General features: G+C 32.9%; 1 protein-coding gene and 1 pseudogene across 6 annotated transcripts in view; one reads left to right on the plus strand and one right to left on the minus strand.

The window, feature by feature from the left end:
• Nucleotides 1-22,572, plus strand: part of PSIP1 (PC4 and SRSF1 interacting protein 1) — a 33,996-nt gene that overhangs the window by 2,093 nt on the left and 9,331 nt on the right. For all 6 annotated transcript variants that reach the window (XM_039874595.1, XM_039874332.1, XM_039874438.1 and 3 more), the window contains 6 exons: nucleotides 1,880-1,956; nucleotides 9,821-9,959; nucleotides 12,180-12,284; nucleotides 12,977-13,039; nucleotides 17,351-17,447; nucleotides 18,453-18,528. In XM_039874595.1, coding sequence (XP_039730529.1) covers nucleotides 1,880-1,956; nucleotides 9,821-9,959; nucleotides 12,180-12,284; nucleotides 12,977-13,039; nucleotides 17,351-17,447; nucleotides 18,453-18,528 — 557 coding nt within the window. The remainder of the gene's footprint in view (nucleotides 1-1,879; nucleotides 1,957-9,820; nucleotides 9,960-12,179; nucleotides 12,285-12,976; nucleotides 13,040-17,350; nucleotides 17,448-18,452; nucleotides 18,529-22,572) is intronic.
• LOC120593736 (uncharacterized) lies at nucleotides 21,494-21,612 on the minus strand (annotated as a pseudogene).

A 22,572-nucleotide genomic window follows, 5' to 3' on the forward strand; every position in this document is an offset into this window, starting at 1 on the left:
ATGCTTTGCTTTCGAAGTAGATTGTAAGAGTGTTGAGGACAAGAGACAAACTGAATTTCTTAATACATGGTGCTTAGTACATAATCACACACATAAAACACTGTATTTCATGTTTAAATAGAGTATAGGAAAACTTGGCAGGTTTAAGGCCCCTCCAAGATACTTTTTCATGGTTTTACCATGCTTAATTATTTAGAGGTGTTACAAAATCTCAAGTAATGGGATACATCTGTATTTAGATTTCTGTGCCACAATACAGTTAAAAGCCAAATGAAAATGTTTTAAAAATTACTGTTATTCCAGATCATCCTCCCCACACGCTTCAATATATTAGGTGACTAAGAGTTAGTGCTGACAAAAGCAAAAAGGAGCCTTAAGAGGGCCAGAGTATTTTCCTTCTATATTTAACAAGTTCATTTGTATTGGAATGGGACATCTCTTTCCTTTTTTCCTTTTTTTCTTAGAAGCAGCAACTGAATTTGGTTTTGATGTATTACCTGTGTCCAAAATTATATTCCTTTTCCTGTCTCCAGTTTTGTAATTTTTAAGTCTTTGCTTTAGAGAGCTCAGAGTATGTATTTAAGGTCTCAACTCAACTATTGTTCCTATTTTGATTTTAACATTTTATGTCTTTATATCCCAAACTTCATGATTTTTTAAGTCTTGAACATTCATGTAATTCTGTACCAGTACTAATTGTTTTTAAAGTCAAATTTAAAAAATGGCCTAACATTTATTAAACTCTGTAGGTGCTAGACATTTGTACAGACTTAAAGCTGTTTGCTAGCTAAAAGAAGCATCTGAACTGGGTTGACAGAAAACACCCTTTAAGGCTTCTATGGATTGTCACAATTCTTGGCACCTTCTCACATAGTTGAAATGACAAGTGAAATAATCATTGGAAAGGTGAAGAAATTAAAGCCCCTAAGGGAGTTGATTGGTAAAGATTCTATTGATGCCTGAAGCCTTCAGACTGCCAGCCAGTCAAATCACCCCCCTGGTCTTTTCTTCAACATGATAATGCATGCAGAGAATAGTAGATCCTCTAATGGTCTGCTTCCTTTTTGACAAAGTCAACTGATTTTTCAATTAAAGTGTCTCTGAAATTATGAAAAAGAAATGTTATTAAATCCTGGGTAGATACTACTGCCTTACGGCTTTATCCCTGAGGTCTGCTTTCCCTTTATTGATAAGCGAAATATTATCTATAGACATGTTAGACATAACAGCACCTGATACTTTTTTTCCTTACCTAACTAAGTAAAAGGAACAGGTAACCTCATGAGATTCAACCATGTAGCTATCCATGAAGTTTGCCTTAATTATTTTCTTTACATATTCTGATACCTTTTCAGAATATGTATTTCAGGCTTTGGGAGATAGTGCTTTAAATTTTCGTTAATGTCTACTTTTATATTACTCCGATATATCTTCCCTGCAGAAATATCATTTAGGGTTTTTAAACAGGTGTAGACTCCCTTATCTGAAGTGTTTAGAGTCAGTATGTTTAAAAATTCAGAATTTGGGGATTTTAGAAAGGTAATGATGGTACATATGCTGTATATTTTGCTCCTGGTAGGGTCTAGGATGGCACATAATCTCACATAATATTTCTGCAGAGAAGCATCAGTAGAAACACTAGGTAGATGAAATGATGGAATAGCTTCACTGTCAGACCAGGTTTTGCTACCAAATGAGTTTTTAGAAATAGGTAGGTTTTTAGAGCCTCTTGGGTTTCAGAACTAGGGATCAGGGATTATAGACCTGTAGAAGTGGTCCACTTTATATCAGATCCCGTTTGGATGTCTTGTTCCCAGTTTATTCTGTTGTAATGAGGTGTGTATGTTTTAAAAGCTTTTAATTTTTCTCTTTCTTTTAGGTAGATGAAGTTCCTGATGGAGCTGTAAAACCACCTACAAACAAACTACCCATTTTCTTTTTTGGAACTCATGAGACGTAAGTTCTTTTAGCTTTAAAGGCAAATCAGTTGATTTAGCAGAGTCATTGGGGGGAAAATGAAAATCAATGAGAGATTAATTCAAAGGGAAAATAGTAAAATAATAGGAAACTTTAAAATCATCTTTGAACTTTGGAAAAAGTCGTCTTCCTTTTTAAATTAATTTTTAGGGTTGAAAAATTTAACACTGTAGGTTTAATTTTTACTGGAAGAGATATTTCATTACATATGGATCCTCAGTAAATAAAAGAATGACTGTTGGATGAAAGAATGTAAGGAATGTTTTAACAAGGCATTTGGTATTCATATTTAATATAAGTGCTTTTCATAAGGACAACCTGGCACCTTATTGTAGGCTTTGTTATATTAGCCACATAAATGTTATATTGTGGGAAAGGTGAGAAGAAATCTGGATAGTTCCTCTGTGTTTACATGGTCCTGAGAGCCACTGTGACTGCTCTGCTGCCCCTGGATATGTGGGCAGAGAACTTGATTTGGTGAAACAAACTAATTTTTCAAAAATTGCCACTGAATATTGAACTATTCTAGGTGTATACGCTTGCTCTAGGGGCTATCTCAATTTTGGAAAATAATATCCTACGTGCCTATAATTTAATAGCCTTACAAGTACCATGTAATCTCTGATTTGGACTTGAAGTTTCGAATTTGCAATAATTTTGGTAAAGTAGGGCTTGTTTACCTGGGACTGGGAGAAACAAAGCTGTTAATATTCTAATTAAAATTATGTATTTCTAAGAGTCTACAATGCCAACATTTGGTTTAATGTTGCTTAGTGACTATAAGAACGTTCCTGTAATTCCTTTTTATAGCTTTGTTGAGATGTAATTTATGTCATAAAGTTCACTTATTTAAAGTGTATAATTCAGTGGATGTCCGAATATTTACTTCCATACCCATCAGCGGTCTCCATTCCCTTCTCTCCAGCCCTAGACAACCACTAGTTTACTGTCTGTCTAGATTTGTCAATTCTGGACATTCCACCATATAGTGCCACTTAATTATTTTCTTTAAACTACAGTTTTGGGTCCAGATTTGGATTGGCCTTTACCATAATTACTTTGAATTGGGTTTAGGTATACTTTCTATATAAAAATTTAATTTTGTAAGAAATAATGAATTTCTGATTCCATAGGATAATCTACCATTTAAAGAACTCTTTCATAAATTTATTAGGGAAAGGTATCTTTTAATGAAATATTTGTGTACTGTTTTGGAGAAAGGGTTTTCAAAGTGTGGTATCAGGTCAAGCCGCACCACCATCACATGGAAACTCTAGTAAGACATGCAAGTTCTTGGGCCTTACTTTTGACCTACAGAATCAGAAACTGAGGTGTTGAGGCCCAGCAAGCTGTTTAACAAGGCTTCTAGATGATTCTGATACATGTGAAGTTTGCAGACACTATTAGAATAATGCGAGTAGACATTCCTTAGAAGTTTTTAGTTTTACAAGTTCAGAATTCTTTAAATTCAATTTTTCTGAAATGGGGTAGATTTTAAACTTTTATATATATCTTTATAGTTTTATAGAACGTATAGTTCATTGTTATGTCATATTTAGATGAAAAATGATCATACCTTCCCCAACATTTAAAAATGAGGATTTTTACATTGTGTATGTAAATTTTAAATCAAACTACACCAAATAACTTTCATAAGCATTGTTTGGTTAATAACAAAACAATGGTAGTAAGGGTTTCATGAATACACTTATTGATATTCAAGAAATTAGAATATATTCAAGGAATTAGAATGTAACTTAATGTAAAGCTAATATTACATTTTCACTTCAAAATACACTTGTAATGTTTTGTGCCTTAGTGTTCTCATAAGTTTATACCATTTATATTTGGAAAGGCAGTGCTGCTCTGTTGATCTGATGACTTTTCTTGTACTTAAGGTTAGTTTTTAGAAACTAGATCTAATGATGTGCCTTTTCCCCCTCAGAAGTCTGGGGCGGAGGGGGTTATTTGAACCTCTTTCAATTTATATTTTGCACTAATGACAGTTTATGCTAATAGCCCATAGTTAGGGAGATGGGAAAGGTGGAACATAGATGATCAAATGGCAACTTAGAAAACAGCTTATTCATAACCGATTTATAGATTAAGATATTTTTATTGTGAATTTATAGCAGAATTCTTCTGTAAATCCAGAAAACATCTGGATTTTCTTAGTGTTTTATAACATTCACAGTTAATTTAACCAGCAATGACGTTTTAAATATTGTACAACAATAAAGGTATACCAGCTGTGACCATATACTAGATATCTTAAAACTAACATCTTCAAAACAGATTTAGTAGATGAGACTGACATTGACTCAGTACTTTTCTGGAGCCAAAAGTCTTGATGTTCTTTTTGATTAAGTATTAGTCTTCCACCTTCTTCCTCACATCTAGTCAGCCAGCAGATTTTATTCTTTTCTTTTAAAGTGCATGCTGATCTGTCTACTCTTCTCCATATCCTCTGCTGCACCTCAAGTCCATCCCATAATTATTCAAATAGTGTCCTAACCTTATCTTGGCCTCAGTTTCTACTCTTCATGCATAAAGTGAGCTTTATATCCCAGTCAGAGCATGTTTTTTCCCTGCCCATGAACCTTCAGTGGTGTCCTTGTTAATTACCAACTAACAAAACCCAAATTTTTTCTACAAATGCTATTTATAAGACCCTATGTGAACTAGCCTATGCTTATTTCCTTTCCGACCTCATCACATTTTTTTACTGTTACATAAATATGTTTTGTTTTAGGTCCTTTTTGCTTGTTATCCCTTTGTTGGGAAATGCCTTCAGATTTTCCAGGTCTAGATCTTAGCTCAAATCCTTTTTATGCTTCTTTTCTCTATTGCATGATTGAAATTTTTTCTTCTTTTTCCTTCACCTACAAATGAAGAGCTTTGAGAGCAGGGACCTTGTTTTTTATGTTTGGTCATCATTTACTTAAGTTGCCTGGCACATAGTAGCTGTTAAAAAAATATTTGGCCTTTAGGAATGCCATGTAAGAAATACATTTGGAGGATTTAAGTTGATTCAGAATTAAAAAATTAGTATCGTAGTTAATGATTTGCTATATTCCTGGGTTATTATACATTAGACTTGATTCTTACAGGTTTTGACATTGGTGTTTGAAGTCTGAGTTCCACACATGTAAGGATATGGCATCAATATTTTATTAGTAGATGTTTCAAAGATTGTATCATAGTGGGTAAAGGAAACCCTGAAACCTTTTTAAGGAATGTTGTACAGAGTTGAGGCTCTAGATAATGTTGCCAAAAAGTTCATCTTTCTGGCCGTTAGTTTTCTAATCTTTAAAATGAGAATTTTGATGATCCCTAAAGTTCCTTTAGACTTGGGAATTTGGTGGGTAACTTACCTTAAATTAATGTATATCTATTCATTGTTTAAAAATTTTTAAGCAACATAAAAGGAAAGTTCTCTATAAAGGAAACAAATCATTTTTACTCTTTTTTTTTTTAGAGACATAGCATTAATGTTTTGATATATTTTCTTTGAGATTTGCATGTCATTTTAAAATGGAGTACTTTGACAAATGAATCAGAGCCACAGCAACATTTCTTGGGACTATTGATGGCTGTCTAATCTGGGCCCTATTCACTAAACCTGTGGGATTGCATCTCCAGGGAGGATTCAATCTTTTTTTTTTTTTTTAATCGAAATGTACTTGGCATATACTATTGTGTAAATTTAAGGTGTGTTGATTTGATGCATTTATATATTGCAGTATATTACCACCACAGTGTTGCACCTCCATCATGTACCATCATTATTATTTTTTTGTGGTGAACACATGGATTTTTTTTTTTTATCCACTACAGGTTTTTGTCTCGTTAAGAGGCTTATTAGTCTTAAATATATACTTTGATCCAGCTGTTCTACTTAGAACTTATTATAAAGATATGTACCGCGATTGAGCAATATGTTTAGTACAGTTGTATTATTTTATAATAGAAAATTATAGACTAACAATAGACTAATTTTGGAATAGCCACGCAGTGAAATAGTATGTAGCTCTTAACAGTAACTGTTGACATGAGATGTTTATTTTAATTTAAAAAATACTTATGGATGAGTTTATGTCATATACATTAAAATTACATATTTATGTGTATATAACTAAAAAGTGGCTGAAAATAGTGGCCATCTATAGTTGGTAAAATTATGGGTCATTTTTTCTTTGCTAGGATGTGGTAGTCACAAAAATATTTTAACAGCTTTATTGAGATGATAATGCATATCCTAAACAATTCATCCATTTAAAGTGTACAATTCAATAGATCTTAGAATGTCCAGATAGTAGTGCAGTCATTCGCTCAATTTTAGAACATTTTCATCACCCCCAAAAGAAACTCTACCCACGAGCAGGTACTTCTTGTATCTCTTCAGTTCTCTCTCCTGTTTTGCCCTCATCTATTTGCCTTTTTTTGGGCTTTTCAAGTATATAGAACTATACAACATGTGGTCTTTAATGACTGGCTTTTTTCACTTAGCATGTTTTCAAGGTTCCTCTATTTGTAGCATGTGGTAGTACTTCATTTCTTTTTTTTTTTTTCCTTCATTTCTTCTTAGTGCCAAATATTCTCTTGTATTGATTTACCATATTTATCCATTCATCAGTTGATAGACGTTTGGATTGTTTCTACTTTTGGCTATTATAAATAATACTGCTATGAACATTTGTATACAAGTTTTTTTTGTGGACATGTTTGCCTTTTTGTAGGAGTGGAATTCCTGGGTCAAATGGTAACTTTATGTTTAGTATTTTGAGGAATTGTCAGACTGTGTTCAAATCAGCTGACACCATTTTACATTCCTATCAACAATGTATGGGGATTCCAATATCTCCATATCTTTGCTAAGGCTTGTTATTGTCTTTTTAAATTAGAGCTATTGAAGTGGGTGAGAAGATAGCATCTTATTGTGGTTTTGATTTACATTTCACTGATAGCTAATGATATTGAGCATCTTTCCATGTGTGCATATTTTTTTTAACCTATACATAACATAAAGATGTCTCAGGAGGTGATGCCAAAAAAATTAAAGATATTTCACAACACCGAAGGTAGTGCAAAAGATAAAATGTTGGAAGCTGATCAGACTTAGAAAGGAATATGACAGTTTGCCAAAGCATTGAAAATATGCTCACTCCGAATCATAGGTTATGTGATCAGAAGGCAGCAAGCACTGTTCAAACTGAAATGAAACTTTAAATCTCAATATTTTTAATATTCTAAATCAGTGTACTAATAAACAAATCTTCATTTTACTATTTTTCATTTCTTTGCACACTATCAGTAATATTGTTTAAAGTTTCACAATACTTAAAGGTTATGGAACAATCATAATTTTCCCATTGTTTATTAAGATTGCATTGCAAGCGCATCTTTATGGTCTCATACTGTCATGCAAAGTGAAGACTGCCAGAGAGCATCTTTCTATTTATTAAGTGGGATGTTGTCCAACTCATGAATCATTCAATAAAGCCAATTAGACCTTTTAAAAAGAAAAGTGAGGACTGCCTGTTTTGAGAAAAGAAAAATCTGTGTAAATTAAACTTGTCAAACATATATACACTAAATAACATCATGGTAGAATTAGTCCTTTGAATCGCTTTTAGGTTTAGAATCATACCTAAAAATGCTCCATGTATGAGTATTTAAAACATTTTTTTCTGTAATTTTACAGAAGTATTTAAGTACCTTCCCCTTACTGAATTTCCTGATGGCCACCAAGTTCGAGCCCTTAGGGGACCTTGAACTGTAAATTAGGGTGTTGTCTGACTATACATTGCTGCTTAGAACCCAGTTTTTTCAGTCTTCTTTCCAGCTTCCAAATTGCTATTGTCTCTAGTCTCTTTGGCCTTATGTGTTGTTTTTGTAGAATTTTAGGAGAGAGAATTTGTGTTGAATTGCTTTGTTCTAACTAGAAGTATATTTTATTTTTGATGGAGGTTTAATACTAGTCATTTACTTGGATTTTGAACTGATTATGTAGGAGGAATTGTTTTACTGTTTTAACTAAATGTTAATTTTTCTAATTGGAGACTAGGGATAGGAATGAATGATGCCTACTAAAAGTCTGAATTTCTGGATCAAATGAGATAATGGTGATTTAAGTGTGCCTTAATTGATATGCAGTTAAAATACGTGGATACAATGAGTATTTCTCAGTTATAGAATTTGAATAATAAAGTGACTTTTATGTGCCCTGATTATATTTAAATAGAGCTCTAAGTCTCTTTTTAATTGAAATTTTATCTTAAAGTCTTTAAAAATAATCTAACTGGAATGCTAATTATAGTAATTAGTTTCCCAATTCTTAAAGAATTTCGGCAGATAAGGAATTTGTGATATATCCTAATTAATAATAATCTTAAATCATAGCACATTTTAGAATAAATGAGTAGTAATTTTGTTTTCCTCTTTGGAGAATACATACTCAACCATCATAGCAAAAAAACTAGTACATACTGTGCATTTACTTTTGTAGAGTTGACAGTCTTCTACAAAACTAACTGACATAGGGAGATACAAGGGATCTTTTCTGGAGAAAAAATCTAAATACATATGTATGTACACACAAAATACAGTTGGATCTTTTCATTGGTGGATTCCATATTTGTGAATTTGCCTCGTCACTAAAATTTGTAATCTCAAGTCAATACACTTATGGTCACGTCTGTGTGCAAAATGTCAAAAAATGTGAGTAACTTGATGCACTGTTCCTAGCTGAGGCTGAACAAGCAGTGCTTTGCCTGCTTGTTTCAGCTCTCATACTGTAAACAAGGGTCCTTTTTATAGTCTATGTCGTTCCATGGTTTTTGCATTTTTGTGCTTTTTGTTGGTCATTTTGCTGTTTATAATGACCCTTAAATGTAGTGCTGAAGTGCTGTTTAGTGTTTCTAAGTGCAAGAATGCTGTGCTTTCCCTTATGGAGGAAGTATGTTTTACATAAACTGTTGGCTGTGAGTTCATCGTTAGTGAATTACCAGTATATATTAAATAAGTCGCTGCCACGGCCCCCGCCCCTATGCCACCGGATAGCACCAGAGTTCAGATGGTAACAAAGGTATCTTTAAACAGAAACACACATAAAATAGGTTATATATTTGATTGGTTGATGAAAATGTGACCAGAGACTTGTAGGAACCTACCTTGTATTTCTCCTGGAGCCAGTAGTGCAGTATTCACTAATTCGGAATTTGCTATGACTATATAGAACATAATTACCACAAATACAAGAATTGACTTGCATGTATGTGTGAGTATATGAATGAATAAATGAACTAGTTATAACATCTGGTTCCCTGCTTAATAAAGTAAAATTATTAACACATTAAAAAATTTGCTTGTATATATACAAATACAAAACACATACATATAGTAATATACCTTATTGACAGTGTTTTATGAATTGTGGAATACACCAAATTACTTTGAAATAAAAATTATATTTGGAGTACATGAAATGTATCAATTAATGCAATCGTGTCTTTTCCCATTTTTGTGCATATTTATATTGTAAAGTATACATAAAAATTACCATGTAAACCATTTTTTTTAAGTGTACAGTTCATCGGCATTAAGTACATTCACATTGTTATGCAACTTATTTTTTTAAAAAAATAGAATTATGGAGCTTGCAATTGAATTTAATAAAAGTATTTGGAATTAAATATAATTGTGTCTACCTTTTTTATGAACAATTTTAATGCATTTTACATTAAGAATTTTCGATAATCGCATCATAGAGCAGTGCTGTTTAATAACTTATTATATATTTGAGATTGCTTTGCACTCATATTTTCCCCCTTTCCTTTTTTAGTGCTTTTTTAGGCCCAAAGGATATATTTCCTTACTCAGAAAATAAGGAAAAGTACGGAAAACCAAATAAACGAAAAGGCTTTAATGAAGGTTTATGGGAGATAGATAACAATCCGAAAGTGAAATTTTCAAGTCAACAGGTGCGTCATCTTCCATAATATTTAGTTTAGTGTTATGTATTTGAGGAATAATTTTAGCTTTAGGAAAATATTAATTTAAGAGTCTTGTAAGTTTCAGATTAAATTGTTCTTATTTGTGAGGTTGAATGTTGACCTTTCATATCTGGATGAACTGATGAAAACATTACCTGCATGGTTAAACAGATGTCAGAAGACTAGAATATACTCAGTTATTTTAACTCCTTCCGATTGGGTTTATTTAATGTATAATTGGATTTAAGCCATATGTACATTCTCTTATTTTCAGGTTGATAATTTGAAGTGTTTTCTTATTTAATTTTAATATCCATGAAATTTTATTGGAATATGTTCCTCACATGGGTTAAATTAAATATGTGACAAAAGTACTTATAGCACTATGCAAATTATATTTAATCTAGAAGATTAACTATATACCTCCTTTTTTTTTCATGTGCCCAGAGCTTTTGTTCATTTATATTAAACTTGAGGTAGTAAACACCAGAAAAAGTATGAATAAACCTAAGGAAGGAGATAGCAACAAAGTGAAAATTTTGCAACTTTGTACTTTTAAATCTCTCTCTATTTTTTTAGTTCTCTGCATGTGTTCTGCTTTTTCTTATCTTTGAGGACGTTTTTTGATGCTGTTCTATCTGGAACATTTAAAGTTTTAAATTGATGTTCCAGGGCTGCATTAGATAATCCTAAGCATCTTCTTTACCATCCAAAACTTATTTGTTACAGTACTCATCATGCCATACCATAATTGCTTCTGTACTTAACTGCCACAGACTTATTAGCTCCATGAACAAAGAATTTGTATGTCCTGTGTGCCTGGCATTGTTATATGTGTGGGTAGAATAGATATTCACTAAATACTTGTTGCATGACTGTAAGAATGGATGAATGGTTTCATATCAGTATTGCATCGACTATGTAAAGGGAGTCCAAAGAAACAATTGATTGTTTTCTGAAACTAACATTTTGTAGCTTCACTTGAATCTTGTGTCCAGTGATTGTACCTTCAAAGTCTTTTTCATCCTCCATATTGCCCAGCATGGTCACCCTATCCTTTGTTCCTATCTACCTACTTTATCTCCAAATAGTGTTCACCATATATACTTGAAATTTCTCATTTCACAATGAAATTTTTGGTAGGTTGCACGAAACCCAACAATTTTATGTCTTTAACAAAAGTATGAATGATTGTGCTGATGTGATGTACTTAGTGTTCCTGGCACAAATATGTCCCCAGTGGCGCATTTCCTAGAGTTTGGGGAAAGCAGTGATGTCCAAACTTATATAAATGAGGGGGAAAAAAAATGGCCATCATAATTCATAAAGATATCTACTAGTACCTTAAAAACTTTGTGGGGCATTTTTACATTTTTTTTTGTTATAACTATAACAATTCTGTGGTTTATCAGCATTACCTTTTTCTATGGAATAGGAAATGGGTTTACAGTTTAAAAAAACTTGCCTAAGGGAACAGGGCTAGAAATGGGCACAGGGTTTTTGGATTATAATGCTATCACCTAGATCCATGCTTACCCTCACCTCCCAAAGTGTACTTTGTTGCCTCATTACTCATCCTTTTGGTTGGTGTCATGAAAGTCTAAGGCCCCTAGATCACCTGCTTAAGTATCTATCATCTGGGGGTATTTTTAAAATTTAATGATTACTGGACTCCTACTCAGTACCTGTTAAATCAGAATAACTTGGGTTTGGGCTTGGGAATCTGCATTTTAAATAAAGTAAATTTGAAATATAGATCAATCAAAGTCTTTAAGCTATGATATATATCTTTTGCTAAGGCTGTTTGTCTTAGAGTAAGTAGATTCACTGCTCTCTCCAGAATATTTCAGTAGTTGAATACAGCCCAGGTCTGTGCTATTCTAAATGAACTTATATTGTATCTTGTCGGGTATTTGTTGGTTAGAGCATCAAAATATTCTTTGTAATTGTTCTTTCATTTCGGCCTCACTCTTTTATTCTCTGCACTTATATATGTTCAATTGTAGGAATACAGTCCCTTATAGGACTTTACTAAAAATAGTAGCATTTAAAACTTTTAAAATTGTATATATTGAAAGTGTCCTGTGGACAAAAATAAGGGTGCTTTTCTAACTTTCTTGCAAACAGGCTTTTGATTTTTCATTGGTAAAAAGTTTTTAAGTTGGTAAAATCTTACTTTGTGAAATTAATAGACTTGATTGTTCATAGGCATCAGCTAAACAATCAAATGCATCATCTGATGTTGAAGTTGAAGAAAAAGAAACTAGTGTTTCAAAGGAAGATACTGACCATGAAGAAAAAGGCAGCAATGAGGTATGTTTTTCTTGGATTCTAAACCCATTTTATTGCAAGGAAAAAAACTGTAAAATGAGTTGCTCCTTTGATGCAAAGTAGAAAGTAGTCTTTAGAGTAGTTGAGTAATGAACAAGGAAATAATTTTTGCATCTTGATGCATGGATGTTTTTATTTGAAATTAATTTCGCTGTGCAAAATAGGAGGTCCAACTATTGAAGAGTGGGTTACTGATAGGAATGTTTTTAAAGCAAGATATTGTGGGATGCGTGTACTGGGAAGGGCATTGAACTGAATTTTTAAAAACCTAGACTTATTTCCAATTCTGTATTTGATTATTTGAGTGGGGAAGACTCATTTAGCCCTTCTAGGCCTCATGAAATGGTTGTTAGATGATGTCCAAAGACCCTCTGAAAATTTGCAACCCTAAAATTCAGGACTCTACTATAAATTTAAATATATAAACTTCCTGGTGTACTAGCAACTGTGACTTTTATATTTGATCTAACAGAGGAAAGGTTTTTTTTAAGGTGAAGATACTGGCTATTACTTTCACCTTATAATGTTAATAAGACTTTTAATGTTTATAATTTCAAAGGTTGGAGAAGCAAAACAAATTTCCCTAGTACTTTTAGTGAAACATGCTTGTGACTTTTTAAGAAATTTTTCAGTCTTGGCAAAATTTATTCAGTTTCCTCTGTATTTTTTTCTAGGATATGACTAAAGCAATTGACATAACTACGCCAAAAGCTGCCAGAAGAGGGAGAAAGAGAAAGGTAATTTTACTCTTAACCAAAGAGATCTTAAAATAATTTTTAATTTAGGTGGATTAAAGAAGAGTAGAGATAATGAAACCTTAACCATTTAATTTAAACTTGGCCTTTTACTCTAAATCCTTTAATTTTTTTAAAGGGTAGGTTATGTTTACTTAATCAAAACTATGTTTCTTTTCTTAGCAATACAAGACCCTTAAAGTTGAATGGTAAGGAAGTAAAATGCACCAGTTTTCTTTCCTCTTAATGATGATGTCTTAAATTTATCTCTATGAAATGGATAATATATACTCATAAGGTTGTTGAGGATTAAATAACACATATAATATTCATAATTCTGGTATTAGTAAGTGCTGTGTAAGTGTTGCCCATTATGTTATTCACAGTACTGCTGATTGAAATGAGAGTGACAGTTTAAGACTAGGTACATTGTATGCTTTTAATTAATGTAAATTCCTCTTTTGCTACATGAGTTTTATTCATCATTCCTTTTTCTGACGTGTTATGTCTCAGACTGTTGTTATAAGCCAGAGATACAGAAAATACTGAGTTCAGTATCTCATGAGGAAGTAAAATAGGAAAACAGATAATTACAGCGGCTTTCAATTCTTTGTAGGGTATGCGTAGAAGGGGCTATGATAACTATAACAAGATTTTAAAAGGCAGAATTTTGTCAGCCAGATGGAGGGGAAGGACATGCTGAAGCAATTTGAATAGCGTATACCGAGGTGTAGAGAAAATTTCATGTCAAGTATTGTATTTCAGTATTACCAGACCGTAAAGTTACAGGGAAAAGGGTACAAAACACCTGATGTTATCCTGAATAACTTGAACTTAGAGAAGTGATGGGAAGCCATTGAATCATTTAAAATTTTAGATGCCTCCTCTTTTAAAGCAATGTGAGTGATGGGGATTGGATTGAGGTGGTAAAACCAGTTCACTGATTAATTCATTTAGAATTTTTGTAATAATTTCACTGGCCCAGGCAGAGGATTGAGCAGTGACTAAGGAAGATAAGGTCTCAGTTCTCATTGAACTTAACCATTTCTGTTGAGACCGATAGTAAATACATAGAACAAGAGAGTTTGAAGTGGAGAGTTATAATAATGACTTGGTAACTTCATTATTATAACTCTCCACTTCAAAGTTATGAAAGGTCTTTCTAAGGTGTTAGCATGAGATTGGACGGGCAAGAGGAACTTTATAGCAGGTTATGTTTTGTTCTTTTTTAGATTTAAGAGCACTTTAGGAGGGAAAGTCGATAGTTTGAAGTGGATGTGAAGGGAGTGGGGAGGAATCTAGGATGCCTTTAAGGTGTTAGCTTGGATGACTAGATACTGAGAATGCAGGAGATGTTGGCTAGGGAGCAGAGGCAAGAGGAAGTGAAACACCTATGGAAATTAGACTGGGGGGTGTGTGTGCGTGCGTGCGTGTGTGTTTTGTTCTGACACCAAGCGGGGCAAAGGTAAAAGTTCAAGATGCTATCACTGATATAAAGATAGAGTAATAGATGAATACTGACAAGGTAGTCAAGGGAGAAAGTTACTGGGAAGAATGCAGAAACGAGAATCCTGAGGTAATATAATAGAGATAAAAGGTTGCTTTGTAAAATTACTGCTGAGAATGAACTGTCAGAAAATCTAAGAGAATATTGAGAGGGAGGAGAGAATTTTAAGAATGAGGGAGTTGTCAGTAGTGCCATGGTATTGAGGGGTTCCAGTATGATATGTGACAATTAGGCTTCCCCAGGATACTTTAAGTTCAGATTGTAAGGAAAGGTTAATAAGTGTATTGGTGAATAAAATGTTGTAAGTTACTCTTTGAAGGGAAGGAGAAAGACTACTGCAGCAGCAGGGATTTGCGTGGTTAAGGGGGAGTGTTTAAAGTGAAAAAAATAAAGTAGAGTTAACACTTTTTCTTTGAAAAACTAGGAAAGATCGAAGATATGGAAAGATTATAAATTATTGTATGTAAGGACATGCTGAATGAGAAGGGCACATTTGAAGGAACTGACTTACCAGGAAGAAGGAGATGGACATTTCATCCTTTTTAACATTGAAGGGCAAGGTGGAGGGAGACTTGGAAATTAAGGGAATTCCATCCTGCTGGCCTGTTTTCCTTTCTCCCGCACCCAATTCAAAGCAAGACTGTATGTATGGTATAAGGGGGGAAGAAAGGCTTGGAAGTTTATATCAGTGAAGGGAGAGAGGGGGGTCAGACATGGTAAAGGATTAATGGATGGCTTTGAGATCCCAATGGAGAATGCATAAAATAAATGCATGTTTTTATAATTTTTTTCAGCAGGGCTCAGTAGCAGAGAATAATAGAGCAGGAGAAGTATGGAGATTTGTGGGACAGGTGCAGCAAAAAGGAGGGCTTGAGCATGCATAGAAATACTAGTCCCATGGGTGGGTGGGGTGTGTGTATGTGTGTGTGTCAGTGTGTCAGAGTCAGGCTTTAGGTAAGGTCATGAAAGGGAATAGAGCTAAAAGGTAGGGTAATAAATGGGAAGAAAATGTCAGGGTTAGTGGTTTCAGTTAGATCAAGTATAAATATGGAAGAAGTTAATTTGCAGTAAGAATATTTGCACATGAAATATTTAAATGTATATTTGAAATAATAGTCTTTGGTTGAAATATTTACGTTTTATTTTCATGAGAAATGGATTTGACTTGAATGATTTTGCCATAGGAAAATGTGTCCATGGTAGGGCTGCTTTTTTGCTTAGTATTAGTGTTAATATATTTTTATTTGTGGTATTAGTTACTGATGAGCTTGTTATTATTGGTTTCTCCTCAAAAGATCCATTTCACTTATTTCTTAATTGATGTCTTGATTTGCAAAAGTAGAAAGTGTAAGTGAACAGGTTTTATTTTGTACTGAAGAGTTTATCAATTTGAACTGAATTTTAGAGAACTTTTGCCCTCTTAATGCCTCATCAGGAAAGGAACTCTAATTACAATCTTGGGTGCTCAATCTTTGGTACTTGGGGAGCTTGTTAAAAATACAGCTAGCTGCCATCCCTACCCCAGATCTATTGAATCAGGATTGGGGTAGGGGTAGGGGTAGGTGGTCTGTAAATTTTAAAAATTCTAGAAATACAACCTGGACTAATGTTTAAGGAGCAAATGGAAACAATTCAAAGGGTACCTTAGATGAATTTATTGACTTTTAATAATGATTCGAACATGCATTTTTATATTACAATTATAAAAGCAAAAATAATGTTTAAAAACTAACAAAAAAGTAATGGATAAATTCTTAGAAGTGGAATTGCTGAGTCAGATTTGCATATTCTTTATTGGCAGTATTCATTCCTAATAACATTCTTTCAGAAAGATGTTACCAACTTATTGATCATTACATTACCGATCATCAGTAATCAATATAAGAATGATTCTCCACATTCTTAGAAATACCGGCATTATCTCTTAAAGGTTTGCAAATCAGATTGTTAATTTAAAATTTTTCAATTGTTGTCAGTAAGATTGTATTGTAGATGTTTTTGCATGCTTTATTGCCTTTATTTTTGTTGATCTAGTTAATGCTGAATTCTAAATTATTGGGGGTAGGGAAGCAGCTCATAGTGGTCCTCCCACACTTCTGTTCTCGACTGTTCTCCCTTTTCCATTATAATCAGAACTACACTTCTTTCTAATTAGCGGTTCTTAACCTTTGTTCTACTCTAATATTTGGATCAATTAAAATGATTCTCATTTGGGGCTATCGTCTCTTAAGAGGTACTATAGTTTGCAAAGGGTCATTGGAATTTCTCTCTCTACATGGTAGTTCTCTTTTTGGAAAATAAGAACTCCTAGGGAAGAACAGCAGATCTCAGTCTCAGTTCAAAAGCAAAAAGGGATTATATTAACAAAGTTAAAAAATAAGAAATATCAGCAACTTAACTTTTTTGCTGTTTCTAATATTAGAATATTAACTTAGGTTTTATAAGTACACAATATAAAGTTAACATTTTTAGATAAAGTACATTCATAAGCAATGTGTGGGTTGTTAACAGTGTGATTACATTATGCTTTGGTCATTATGTGTCAAGAAATATTACCTTTATTTTTAAAATGACTTTTTTAGGTTGAGAATACCTAAAAAGTGAAGTTTTGTTTCTTAGAATTGTTCACTAGAATTATAAGGTAAGTTTGAGGATGTCACTCTTATGAATTGACTTGAAAATAATGAAGATCATATAGAAATTATGTTACACTTGGATTTGTTATCTTAAAGTTGCATAGTTTTACCACTGACTTAAACTTGGAATGCTTGTTTGCTAAGTAAGTTAATTAAATCTTTGTGATTCAGGCAGAAAAGCAAGTAGAAACCGAGGAGGCAGGAGTAGTGACAACAGCAACAGCATCTGTTAATCTAAAAGTGAGTCCTAAAAGAGGACGACCTGCAGGTAGGATTGTTAATGTTTAAATTTCTGGCTTATGATTAATATTCCAATACATTTAAGGGTTGTGCTCAGATCCTTTGGAATAGTTGGATAGGCAGATGGTTATGTCTAATATTATACAAATTTCAAAGAAGATAAACTTGGTTTCTGCTTTGTGTAGTGAAGTATTTAAATTTGAAATAATTGCTTGGGACTTTTCATTTTGTTTTATCCCTATTGTATTTTCTCTTAACAGCGGCAAATGAGGCTGTGGTAAGGTTTAAATTCTATGAGTGATGGGTTTATTTTACCTCTCACATTAGAAAGCATAAACTTCCCAAATACAGTTATAGCAAAAGTAAGAGAAACAGCATTTGAGAAATGAAAACCATTAATATTTTAAGTTTTGCATTCTTTTTTAGGACCTTTACAGTATACAGCTATCATCAGCGTTGCCCATTTAAAGTATTTTCCTAATTTGGCAAATTGGAACTAGTTTGCAAGGCTCTACTAATACAAAGTAAAACAAAATTAACCAAAATAGAGCCAGTTTTTATCTACTTCATAATAGGATTCTATGAATAATACCTCAAAAAGGAGGAGAAGCCCCCAAGAATTTATTTTAGAATTTAATACTATAATAGGTCAAATTAATGAACACTCAGTGAATTCTGATACAAATTTTCAAAGATGTGAATGTACATATACATATAATAAGTACATTCATAGTGAATGTAAGAGCTACTATCATAATTTTATTATATTCATGTTAAAACAGTGAAGAATGGATCTTTTTAGCCCTTTCATTCTAAGGAGAAATTAAGAATTACTCTGTTGATCTCTGCCTCTTCAAATTTTCTGTTGCTCATTTGAACCGTTGGGTGAATATTATCTTTAAAACTTAAAATACTGGTACCTCTAATAAACCACTATTGCTCAATATATAATAATTTGTAATCTTTATATGAGTTTGGTGTCTTGAAGGTAAAGCTGGTAGTTATGAATTTTTTTCCCCCCTGTGAATGTTAGCTACAGAAGTAAAGATTCCAAAACCAAGAGGCAGACCCAAAATGGTAAAACAGACCTGTCCTTCAGAGAGCGACATGTGAGTTCTTTTCTGATGTATAATTATTTATGCAATAAATGAGACATTTGACTTTCAATACGTATAAATCTCTTTGCATTTCTACCAATTTCATTTTATAGGATATTTGTTATTGTATGTATTTCTAAAAATTGTGGGAAAACCTGTTCTAGTTATTAGGTAAAAATTAAAAATTGATAATCAAAAAATCTGATGTGATTATCATTTCATTAATCTAAATAAGACATTTTCTTGGTGTATCAGGCTATGAAGATACTTAGGTAATACAGGATAAAATCTGTAATAGGGAAATTGGGCAAGGTAGTACATTTAAATAAATTCTTGACAAAATATTTTTGAAGCAATCTCCACAACCTTTAGCTTGTCCAAAATAACTTTTAAAATAATGCTAAAATTATTTTATTTTTATAATGGTAAATTTTAAATTTTAAAGTATTTTGGAATAACTACTTAGTTATCAACAAAATAATCGTTTTTTTTTTTTCCTGTGGAGAAACTTCACCAAAAGGAATATATATTTAGACAAAGGGCAAAACTTTTTGTACCTATTGTGTTTAAAGATTTTATAGAGAATGCTCAAGTAAATATGTCATTTAAGAATGGATTTGCAATGTTTCAAATGAAACTTTTTTAAAGGAAGTTTTAGTTACAGAACACTGAAGGGTTGGCTCTTCGACAAAAATATACTTAAAAGAGTTTTATTTTACTGCCACGCTGTTAAGGTTTTCTTAAAAATAGTGGCATAGAATTACAACATAGTTTTAACTACTGTAGTGAAATTAAGAAGGTGAGGTACACATGCAGATGAGTTTTGTTTTTGTTTTAAAACATACCAGATAAATCTCACTCATCTCATCCCTTAAATGTCTTATCTAATTATGGCATCAAGCACAAAGTCTAGGAATTCATGATCAACATTAATCTGGAGATGAAGGAACTGAAAACACAAGTTATATGCTCCTCTCTCCCCTTTATACACACATGTAGATCTGTGACATATCACATAATAAATACCCCCATTTGGAATGGAGAGGTTTAAGAAGCACACAACATTGTTCCGTAGCAATCTGAAATTATGCTGGGAACATACTGTGAGATCCCCTTATTTTAGATATAAGGAATGTTCTTTGATTAGGCCTGTTTTTCTTGACAGTATCTTCCTAGGCCATTTCTCTCCATGGCTTTTGGCTAATTCTTCTGAGAGTTCACTACTTTTTCATTATCCTTAGTTGCATCTAAAAAGGTCATTGGAGAATATTACCCTCATCAGCTGAGCAGCTCTCAGTTTGCTTTCAGACTAAAGATTTGGGGGCCATAGGTTGCTTTTTAGATGTCCATTACCTTTTAATGTAGACTATTGTCATTGTGTGTGTGTGTGTTTCATTCTAGTCAGCTTCATGTGCAGTAGTCCTACTCAAAAGACTTTCCCAGACATGCTTATCTTTTTATAATTACAGGCACTTTGTAGGTTTTCCTGAGAAACCACTGCTGGGTCTCTTTTTCCTAGAACCATTTGTCCATTTGAAGGATCCAGGTAGCCTAGTTTGAATTCTTAAGGAAAGGCTGGCAGCTTACCTGTGATTGGATTTTTGACCCCAGTCTTTGAAACTGAAAAGGATGGAGGTGACTTTCAACACTGAAATACACTGAATTTTTAAGTTGTTCTTCCTTTGTCTTCCTAATTTTTGAACTTGTCTTTTTCTTGAAGTACCCTATCAGATTTGTCATAATAGCCAAATCAAAACGCAAGCATTCTATCCTGAAACCTTTTCACCCAAAGCCACAAGTTCACTAAATTTATTTTCTTGAGAGTTACCACATGTGACGGTTTTATCTATAGTATAATAGTATATTAGAGTTCAGTTTCGCAGCCCTAAAGCCAGCGTCACATGTTTCAGGTTTTTGTTACTGGTATAGATTTCTCTGTTAGTGAGCTTTTTGCTAAGGTGATGGACAACCCCCAAATAGCAATAGCTTACTGTTTTTTTCATTCATACTATATGTAGGGTGGGCATTGGCAATAGCTACTCTTAGCTGTGTATCTGGGCACAAACTCAGTGGAGTACACAACTGAACTATATAAACTTTTGAAACTTCTGCTCTCCACCTTGAGAACAATGTATCTGTCAGTGACAGCTTCTTTGCAGTGGGTCCTGAAATGCCAAGACAGTGGAATAAGCCCAGAACTGAAACCATCTCATAAATCCTCATGTAAAGAAATATGTTACAAGCCCCTAAGATATTTGGGGTATGTTTGCATTAGTTTTTGTTTATGTTAACATACAATAAAAGCTAAAGGTATTTATAAATACTGTTAACCTGTTGTAACTTGACCTTTTAAAAAGGAAACATCACTATAGGGCAGTCTGTTTTTCATGGAAGGTGGTAAGGAGGACCATTGGGAAAACTTATTTGTAGCAAGTAGTGATTATTATTTGTAGGAATTCTCTGATACTGTTCAAGAAATAATCCTATGTCTAATGACCATATACACCTTTTAAATCTTTTTAAACAGCTGTATAGTATCACACTGTGTACTGTATCATAATTCCTAAGATCTATCCCATTTATAGATGTACATCCTTTAAAAACTCTCCCATTGTTTTGTACATGTGCAAATATATTGGTTATAATACATTGCTAGAAGCAGATTTACTGGGTCAAAGGGTTTATTTTATTTTATTTTATTATTTTATTTTATATTTTATTTTATTTATTTATTTATTTTATTTATTTTATTTTATTTATTTTATTTTTTTATTATTTTATTTTATTTTATTTTGTTTATTTTATTTATTTTATATTTTATTTTATTTATTTTATTTATTTTATTTTATTTTATTTTATTTTATTTTATTTTATTTTATTTTATTTATTTTATTTTAAGGTGAGGCAACCCTTGGTTGACCTCACAGATTGTAAGGACCTTGTCAGTTTATAATCCCTTATTTTTTTTATTTTTTTACACCTACAGCACCTGGTCTTCCTAGGTGGTCTCTCATCCAAATACTAACCAGGCCCGACCCTGCTTAGCTTCCTAGATCAGATGGGATTGGGCTTGATCAGGGTAGCATGGCCATAAACTGGTTATTTGTTATGTTTAATATCTGCTTCCTTCCATAGCGGGGTAACATTTGGGGAGAGGTAATTGGTCAGTGTCTGTCTATTAGGAGCCATGGAAGTGCTTTTTATATTTGGCTCTATTCCCATCTCAATGAAATTATTATCAAAATATTTACATTCATGGAAATACTGAAGTTAAATGATTTTATTTCAATTAAAAGGATTGAAACCCATACGACATTTGAAAATAAGCATACCCAATGATAGTAATGTGATAAAATTTCTAAAGAGATAAAAAGTGAATGTTTTCTCTTCCAATTTAATAGGGTTCAAGGGTTCAGGGAAGCACTGGTCTGGTAGGCCAGTGGATTTGGAATTGATATACTGGGCTAATTACTGATCTTATGTACCACCTTTTATCATTGGTCAAATGGAATGGGCTGGATGGACTATGTGATCTGAGGTCCCTTCCAGCTCTCAAATCCACTGAAGTCGTTATATAATAATTTGTGAAAATTTCAGTGAAATTCCTTGAATAAAAAGGGGTTAGATTTTAAACTACTCATCGAAGCTTCTAGTTGTATTTTATCTGTGCTTTAGTCGAATACACACACACACCCCATAAAAGTAATTATGTGGTAAGCACTGGCATCATTTCATTCTTCTAAGCTGTTATCATAAGTACTCATTTATTTTTGCTATAGTAGCATAAATACTACCTAGTGGTAATTTAGGATGACTGAGCAATTTCAGTACTTCAACTTGTTTAGTGATGTCTGTGCAATTCAGAACTGATGGGAATGCTGAGATGCTAGGGAGTTAAGCACTGTTTGATATTATGCTTGATTGGCCATATATTTTATATGTATAAGTTGGGAGCCTCTTGTGAAGAAGAGTATTTCTTTGAATTCTAAAATGACCATATTTGATCATATGCAGTTCACGTCTGCGATTATATTTTTTCCCAGTGTGTCTACTTTT

This window comes from Pteropus medius, unplaced genomic scaffold (assembly GCF_902729225.1).
Source record: "Pteropus medius unplaced genomic scaffold, Ma_sr-lr_union100, whole genome shotgun sequence".
Taxonomy (NCBI): domain Eukaryota; kingdom Metazoa; phylum Chordata; class Mammalia; order Chiroptera; family Pteropodidae; genus Pteropus; species Pteropus medius.